At 39.0% G+C, this 9,334-nt stretch overlaps 1 protein-coding gene across 2 annotated transcripts; it reads right to left on the reverse strand.

Annotated features, from left to right (window-relative positions):
• Positions 1-3,280: 3,280 nt before the first annotated feature.
• LOC141666423 (uncharacterized) lies at positions 3,281-8,694 on the reverse strand. Of its 2 annotated transcripts, XM_074472419.1 has the most exons (8): positions 8,463-8,694; positions 8,202-8,323; positions 7,998-8,099; positions 7,145-7,855; positions 5,566-5,624; positions 4,887-5,015; positions 4,213-4,348; positions 3,281-3,797 (listed from the first exon to the last, which is right to left on the reverse strand). In XM_074472419.1, exons 4-8 carry the CDS (start codon positions 7,847-7,849, stop codon positions 3,492-3,494), a joined length of 1,335 nt encoding a protein of 444 aa, XP_074328520.1. In that variant the 5' UTR covers positions 7,850-7,855; positions 7,998-8,099; positions 8,202-8,323; positions 8,463-8,694; the 3' UTR covers positions 3,281-3,491. The 2 variants fall into 2 exon arrangements, with proteins under 2 accessions (XP_074328520.1, XP_074328519.1); XM_074472418.1 differs by lacking the exon at positions 8,202-8,323.
• Positions 8,695-9,334: the final 640 nt, after the last annotated feature.

Here is a 9,334-nt window from a genome sequence, read left to right on the forward strand (position 1 = left end):
CTGAGGCTGCAGCGGTGGCATGTTACCATTTTGGTCCTATATATTTTCCCGTACGCGAGGTTCATCTTGACCGCGTTGCGGAATTTCATCATTGTTCTGCATTCTTACTTGAATTCGCCCGCCGTCCTGGTCATGAGGACGCGCCCCAGACCCATTACCAGTAACGTTGTGGGAAGCTACGGGAATAACGGCGGGGGCTTCTCCAGCGGAATGTGCTCCACCTCTCCTACCATTGTAAGGGGCTCTTCCGTATTGATATCCCATTCTTCCTCGTCCATTCCTTTGATATCCCCGGTAGTAATTCTCGGGCCTTCCTCGCGGAGGGGCACGCTCGTGCTCGCGGTGCCGCACCCCGTCATCCCTTTGGAATGCGGGGGGCACACGCGTCGTATCACGGAGCCTCGCTTCTCCGGCATTTCCTTCCTTTTGCCATTCTACCAGCAACATCCTCAAATCGTCGTCCTCCAACCTTATGCCAAGCCTCCTTTTCAAGGCTGAAAGATCCCTTCCTCCCTCGTCTTGGTTTTGAGCGTTCTCCGCATGACGACGCTCGTCCATCGTACGCCCAGACCTATGCGGGTGTGGCACTACCTTGTTGCCCAGGCGAGGCCTTTCTCTGCCTTCAGTGTCCTCATCCGCAAGCTCCACAATAGGTTCTACATCATCGGAATACTGCAAACGCCGTGGAGTGATTCGCGAGTTATCCCCGCTCCCCTGGGTATCTCCCTCAACTACAGGGGCTTTCCCCAAGGCATGACCATGACGAGGGAAACGACGACCTCTCCTCGTCTTTCGGCGCTCCACCGTGTTCAGTCTTGAGTTAAAACTGTTAAGAGTATCCCCCATGCGATACAATTGCTCCAATATATCAGCGTTGCTGATGAGAACTGGAGGTGTCCCCCCCACATCCGGAGCCCTCGGTGGATCCGCCATGTTTCTGGGAACGTAAGGTTCGGGCGAGTATAGCGCCCCCCGCCTTCTCCTTCAGACCTGCTGTCACTTCCATCATAAGAACTTCCATCACGATTGTAAGACATCTTTTCCTCCTAAGATTGCGACCTTAATTAGCACCCCTCCTTCTAGCGCCAATTTGTTGACAGAGGAATCTGGTAACAACAAAGATTGAGGTTTCTCGCCGGAACTAAGATCTGTGACGGTGGTTCTTTGCCGGAAACTTAAGTGGTGTGTGGTTGATTGTGGTTGTTTTAGGCTGAGATTGATCAGAGTAAGTGGTGGCTCCCTTTTCAGCTTTCAACTTCTTACCCTCTCAATGTGCCTACGTACCCTTTACATAGGGATCAAGCCTGACGTAGTTCTCATAGAACAGGAAGTCTAATGAATTTAGACTTCTTACTCCTAAGCCCAGTATAAGCCCATCCGATATCCATCTTCCGCTAGCTTTAGGAATGTCCAACTATGAGGCCCAACCGCAAAGGTCCAAGGCTCGTCCGTAATCGTAGGACTTCACGGATAGTGCATCTCCCTGCGCAAGGATAACACTCCGCTACAGCTATCTCCCTTGATTTACGAACGCAGGTATAGCCACGGTTCACCCCAAATGCCAGACGCGTCCCTGTCCCCCGAATGAGGATAACCCACCAGATAGCAGGACAGGTGATCCCAAGCTCTTGGGTGCAAAGTGCAGGATGACTCCAAAGTTCTCCAACGAGGACACCCGTTGAATACAAGAACAGAGCTCCCAAAGCACACACCAAAGTAAACCCCACATCCCCAACGAGGACACCCGTTGAATACAGGAGGAGGCCTTCAATCATCAGGCATACCCCTGGAGGCCTTCAAGCTTTTCACGGACATCCCCCTCCTTGACCGTCTCAAGGAGGGAATTCTTCAGAGAGTACCTGCAACAAATACATTAGTAAAAATAATCCTCCATTGCTCCTCTCCATGCAAGCTTTGTCCTGAATTCAACATCAAAAGTATATAGATCAAACACAGGACGCGTCCTAACCAATTGGGCGCGTCCTAACCTCCACAAATCCAACCCTGCTTTAATCGTTCCTTATTACATGTAAAGTCACAGGACACGTCCTAGAATATAGGGCGCGTCCTTAACCTTATTAGACTTGCACCGTCTCCTCTAAACCATCATGCACAATATTTCACTTTCAACGACACATCCTTGCTAAGGTAGGCGCGTCATAGAGCGTCCATCACCATAAGATTTCATCTGCCAAGCTCTTTCATAAACATTGACGCGTCCATAACGTCTGGGCGCGTCCTTCCTTGACCATGCACTCTCCCCGCCTCGTAACATATCCCTTCTCAAGCAGGCGCGTCCTGTAGGCTTGGACGCGTCCTAACTCCCACAACGCAATGCCAAGTGCGACTGTAACTAGCCCTTGTTTGACCAGAGTCAATTTAATGCCAAATTTTGGATATAACATCCAGTACTCCCATGTGTATATATCCACACCATCCCCTTCTCTTTGATATCCTCATTCACTCATAAGTCCAGCCAACATATGCAATTTTAGTATAGAAAAAACAAAGAGTAAGTTTTCAATTCTTGAATGTTCATTATTATTCTAGAAATTTTATTGTGTGTACAGTTCTTTGAATGAGTTTTCATATGGACACATCACACAAGATATATAAAATGGTTTTTGGGTTTTGATCTGCAGGTAGTTTGCTAAGAGAACTATACCAAGAATTGTAACCATGGAGACTGAGAAAAAAGAAAATGCTGCAACAGACAACAAAGCCAGGAGAAAAACTTCTGAGACTGAAAAAGATGAAGCTTTCAAGAAATGTATGGAGGAAAACAAAGAGGATGGTTCAAAATGCAAACCAAAGATTGAAGCTTTCAAGTCTTCTATACCTGTCAAGCCACTTTTTCCATTGATGTTGAGGAGTGGATATTTGACTGATGTTTAAATTTGATTTATGATTATTATTGATTGAATGCAAACCTACTACTATATTAGTTGATGAAACTTTGTCCATGTTCTAAGTAAAGTTCTTTGGATTTCTTTTTTCTGATATTACCGTTTATCTGTTTTAAATGCCAGGGTTTTGTGAAAGGTAGACGACTAGATTTATGTCAATAAATTTGATTTCATTTTTTTTTTACATTGGCGTTATGCAAATTTCTTAGTTTTAATGTTAGTGCAAATAAGTAGCAGATGTTTCATCTACTCAACAATACATTCTCATTTACAATTTAAAGTTGCTGTTAAGTTTTCCTTGTTCTAATTCTATTAAGTATTTACTGCAATGAAATGAAAAGGATGGAATAAATCTTAATATGCAAAACACCAAGGAGATCTCTAACTTTTCTTTCCCAAATTCCAATTATGTAAAGAGCAATAATAGAACATCACTTTTTATGTACCTTACAAGTGATCACCCTTTTCTATAAGCAAACTTGTACAAATCATCGATTACACGATCAAAAATTTCTAGCTACGGAGCGGAAATAAATAGGACAGCTTTCAGCCATTATTTATCTAATATACTAAAAATTATGTAGTCTACGACTTCAGAACCGAATGACCATACTCATCTGTGTCAAAAAGACGCCCTGCTAGTTCGCTCCAGCTTTTCCTGCTCTTGGACAATAAAGAGGTTTCTGCAGGGGAATCGTCAGAGTTTTCTATTTGGTCATTCATAAAGAAGGTTCCATATGCAGAAGGTGAGTAAGCTTGTGGAATATCTAACGCAACAGCTCTCCTCAATGCTTGTCTGTGCTCCTCACTGTGCTCTTTGGCTAAAGATGAACTCCTCTCCATTTTCTGCTTTGGTGGTATATCCATAATACGTTCATCTTCTAACATTACCTTTGATAAAGAAACGAGATTAATATGAATGCACTTGCCTGACAATTCAATTTAGGCATGAATGACTTCGACATGAACTACGCATTTTGTGTTCAGAGATCAAATAGTACCAACTATACGCATTATGTGTTCAGAGACCGAATAGTATCATTAATAACACTGGTGTTTAAAAATACAGACATTAACATCGTATTAAGAAGAAGAATATGCTTATATCCTCAAGCTCATCCAGTGGCATTGCTGTTTCTCCTTCATTTAACAAGCAATATAATTATATAGCAAGTGTACAAAAACGGTTTCACCTTGGACCCAGAAATTAGACATTGACTGTTATAACAGAAATTGTCTTCAATGCTTATATATTTCATTGCTACCAAAGTGTTGAAATATCAGCAAGTAAACGCTTTAAACTTACATCAATTGCCCTTTGTGATTCTCTCTCTATCAAAATGATGCTATGGTCAGACAACATATTGCAGGAAATAGCTATGTGCTCAAACCTCCCATCCACGGGGACTGCTGTCCTTACAACTGGGGGAATTGTTCCAAACCTGCACCAAAACTAACACGAGTTCATACAAAGTCAAATGAGCCAGGACTTCTTACAATATCTTCGATTGCTTGGTTATCTAATAATTGCAACAAGATAAGGACACATTTCCTAGGAGGCTAAGACTAGCAAATAATTGTAGATTAGCTATCTGTTTCAAAGAACAAATATCAGTTTAGTGGCTTGTGGTAGTTTTACAGCAGGGACTGTGTGTAATACAACCTGATGCCGCCATTGTCGCATGTAATTATCCAATGATAACACCATGATCGAATAGCATGTCTCTTGAATCCATTCTCAGGGAATAAGATCCAATTAAATGACAAAATGAAAATGCTTTTCTCACCATTTCACTGATTTCAAAATCTTCCACATGCAAAGTCCTCTTTAGAGATCATCAATTACTACTAATATTATTTCTATTGATACAGGAGATCATCAGTTTTTACTTTCTAGCCCAGACCCTAGTGGAACCACCTACCTTGTCAAGTTACCAATTAAATATAAAAAGTTCAACGTGAACCAAGAATATTGAATACCTGAATGGTTTTCGTACAATGATGTGGTAGAGGCGACCAGGTGCATATAGACGCCTAGGATCTTTAAGTCTCTTCTCTTCAGAAGTGCATGTGTCCTTTAAACACATTACACATAATAAACACGGAAGACTGTCCAACATACATAACTAGTGTTAACATATGGCTAACATAGTAGATGCAATACATATCTTTAATGAACTAATTAAGTGTCAGTCCTATGATAAAACTTACAAAGATATGCATTGCTTAGTAGGTGGTACACCTTAAGTACACAATATAGATATAAATTTTTTAAGACGTCTCTTTAAATTTTTTTATTAAAAAATGAGACTATTTTTGGGTTTCTTAGATGTAAGCTTGAAGTTGAGACAGGTTCTACTTTATTAAATTGCATTTGATTTCTGACTACCAAGGAAAATCACCAAGCCATTATATGGCACTTGATCATAAACTACGACTTATAAGAGCAATTAAATCCCTCCCTCCTCGGGGTAGCAAAAGAGCAGGAATGTCCTGAGATTGAGCACTTGGAGTAGGAAGCATGACTCCACAAACCCTAAGATTTTTATCAGCTTTTTTGACATTTTTAAATTAATATTTCTGCATATGTTGCTTCTATATATAGCCACTAAACAAACTTTGAAAAAAGGAATGCTGATCGACTGATTCATTCTATTACCAGAAAATTGTCTTGAGAAGTACTTCAGAGGCCGTTGTTGTTCGAGGTAAGAAATCATCCTGGTTCATTGAACAAAAAATATTAAAATGCACCCATAATTGGTTACACGGAAAGTAACATTTTTGTACATAACACGACGTGGAGAAACAATTTATGCAACTATCAGGAAAACTATATACACGGGCCATTTTACAAATGAAAATAGAAGTTTAAGTGTTCAACAGCAAGATGAGGTATGTTCATATTTTTGCCATGTAAACAAAACTCGTAAAGATGTTTGTTATCAACGCTTTAGTTTAGGTAGACATTAAGACAACCCACAAATTCCACTGAGATTTAAACCAGAACTACAAGAAACATGAAGTTTACCTGTAGCGTACTTCCACATAAAAAAATAAATTTTATTAATAATATTGGAAATATATAACAAGAGGGAACAGTGGAACAATAAAGCCCTGCTACCAATTGCAAGGTTGGCTGCAACAAAAGATAGATGTGCTGTAGTTAATGCTCCAAAACACATTTTACATATTTAAAGTAGAACGTAAAACTTCAGTATCTGAGATTTAGACATCTATGGCCTAGGAAGCACCGACACTCCAAAAAGACTGCCGTATGCGTGTTGGACACGGCTGACACTGCGACTCAGCACCGACTCGGCTGAGTACGTGTCCGAAACGCCATGTGGCGTGTCGACAGAAAAAGGCGACCGACACACAACCGACACGGCTTCGACACGCGACTGATACGGCCCACCGACTTGGCCCATATAAAAAGCCCAACATCTTAAAAAAGCCCAACATCTTAAAAAAGCCCAAACCATCTTATATTAACCCTAATTTCATGTCTCTCTCTCTTTTATAACATCCCTCTTCATCTTTCATCCGATAAAATACATAACCCTATATATATATGCAATCAAATATATACATACATCTATATATATATATAACACTACATCTACCACAACGTGCTGAAGACTTGGTGTTTGTTCACACAAATCTTCATCTTCTCTCAAGGAAAAGTCATGCATATATGGAAAGAGAAAGCAGGATGTGGGATGTTAGTGGGGATGCTTTCTCACAAGTGGAAGGTGCTGGTGTTTTAGAAATTGCAAATCTGTCCCTTGATGAACCGGAAATGGAAGATGTTCTTTTTACACAAGAATGAAAACGTAGAATAGATCATATAGTAGTTTATCACTTATTATAAAAGAAACTCTATTATTATTATGAATGAAGTTGTTCAATATTTGACATATACAAATCTTATATTTTTTATATTTTTATTACTATTGCCCCATATCCAGGAAACCTTAATAATTGACGAATCCCCGTGTCCCGTATCGCCGTATCAGTGTCGGTGCTTCCTAGTCTATGGCTTATGTCTGCCAGTTGTAGAAAATTCATGAAAGGTGAGAAAGAACACAGATTATTTCAATCTGATAAGTACGTCCTTCAGTCATTCTCGAAGAAACAACTTTTTTTAAGCTCTCGAAGATAAAGTTCTATCAATTTATCTATGTCAAACATAGACACTAAGTAAGGGCCAGTTCAAAAAATTGTATTAATGACTTTACCTGAAGCACAATTGAATTAATCACATCTGCATATCTCACAGCCAAGTTTAGGGACATACTCCTAGCAGGTGCATACGCAAAGCATCTAATCCGATTCCTCTCGATATTACCAAGCTTCTCCAGATTCTTTATCACGATAATTGTTAACAATGTCACAACTCCTGCCCCTAAAGAATGCCCAGCAAATGTCAAAGTGTAACTTGGATTCTTCACAACTAATTCTCTAAGAGTCTCAATCTCTGCTGCAAAAACCCACTCAGCAGCTCTTAGAAGCCCATTGTGAACATACCCGCCGTCAAAGGAAGTCTGTCCAAGCTTGTTATCAAGTAGAACCAAGTAATCACCTTCCTTTGCCATATGTAACCCCCTAACTGCTAGTATTATGTCAGCTTTTTCATGATCAAGGTAAATTAAGTATGGAGATACCTGTCCATCCGTTTCATCGTAATCTTTCTTCAAAACAACCCAGTCTGGATTCATTCCATACCCTCCAGGAGGCGCCCAAATTGGATTCCTGAGATCATCTTCATAAACTGCTTGAATAAATCGGCATATCCGAGGTATAGGCTCAAACTCGGTAGCATTCGCAAGACCCCAGTTCTCACTTTCTTGACCGGCAGTATAGAGTAATTTTTTCCACGCCCAACGAGCACAAGCCAAACAATATACACATTCAAGGATAGGTAGGCAACATAGGCCTGACATTGATGCCTATAGTATAATCATGCTAATTATAACTCAAAATCAAGACAAGTACGAAATCACAATTTCAAAATGGAAAGGTCTGTACTTTTCAGTCCCTTAAATATCAAACAACTGTCGAATTTTGAGAATAAGAGAGCAATACACTGACCCGAGGTGACTTATCAAAATAGAAGAAACAGCAAAACCGCAAATTCAGTTAACTCTGGATCATGAAACCTCAAAGGTAGTATAACAACTTGAGCAGATGAACCTAAAATATAGTATAAATCAGAAACACATTACAAAGTAAACAGCACCCTAAAAACAACTGTGCAAAACCAAGAAACACAGAACATAAAGTTTCAATCTTTACCTATTTTGTGAGCTCCTAAATATCAATTATCACCAAATACTAAAAATTAAGCAAGCCCAGAAGAGGGTTTCATTGCAGGTGAGAAACAACAGTAAAAGAAGCATCAAGCAAGATTTGAACACCTATGCATCATTGAAAAGTATATATATTTTAAAGGAAAAGCAGACATAAAGTGTGAATAAGACCCCATATGATGAACTAAAGACACCATTAAAATGATTGCAAGAAGTAAAATTAAGAAGAAGGGGGCATTGAATTAACCTGGAAATTAGCAGTAACAAGTCAATTCCCATGTTCTTTGGGGACCCCCCACTATTTGAAGAATCTACTAGAGAAAATACCCATTAGATTCCCCGAGGCTTCGAACAGTAGGTGACTACACTAGGTGCGTACAGATTGGGTAGATAGATTTTGATTTTACTTTTATTTTGGAGAATAGTGGAGATGTTGTCCACGTATCTTGACGATTTATTACAGGGCTGGTGAAGTGCGAGTGAGCAAAATGAAATACCGACTACAAAGTGAAACATAACATATATACAATGGTTTATTCAATTGGAGTTTTATAAATAAAAAGATTTTAAATATTCGGTCCTATTAAAAGTAGATTTTAAAAATCAAACCAAATTAAATGTATCCGATATAGTTTTTCGCATAAATAATATTTGAGTAAAATATGATGTGCACAGTAAAATCTGGGTAGGATGTCATTTATACAACATTATGTTTATTCAAAATAATGAAAAAACGGTTCTCACAAAGATTGCCGACCTCAATTGACACATGTAAAAATATGAAATATAATTATTTAATTTTTTTTTACTACATAACTATTTAATACAATACTATTGAACTTCTACTTTGACAATCACATGAAATTTTGTTTAACAAAATTCAAATACAAGATATTTTATCTACCGGAAAAGGATTAGAGACAATGATGTATGAATCGCATAATATATTAATAACAGAATTAAGCACAATAACAAAATAAAAACAAAGAAATAAAATGACATTACATTCTGTTAACACATGAAAATATAAGATCCATCTATTTCATAACTCAATTAACCACTCTAATTTGACGCCTCTAAGATCATCTACCGAATAACCATATCCCCTGAAGGTTTAAA

Source organism: Apium graveolens, chromosome 6, assembly GCF_009905375.1.
Source record: "Apium graveolens cultivar Ventura chromosome 6, ASM990537v1, whole genome shotgun sequence".
In the NCBI taxonomy this organism is placed as follows: Eukaryota; Viridiplantae; Streptophyta; class Magnoliopsida; order Apiales; family Apiaceae; genus Apium; species Apium graveolens.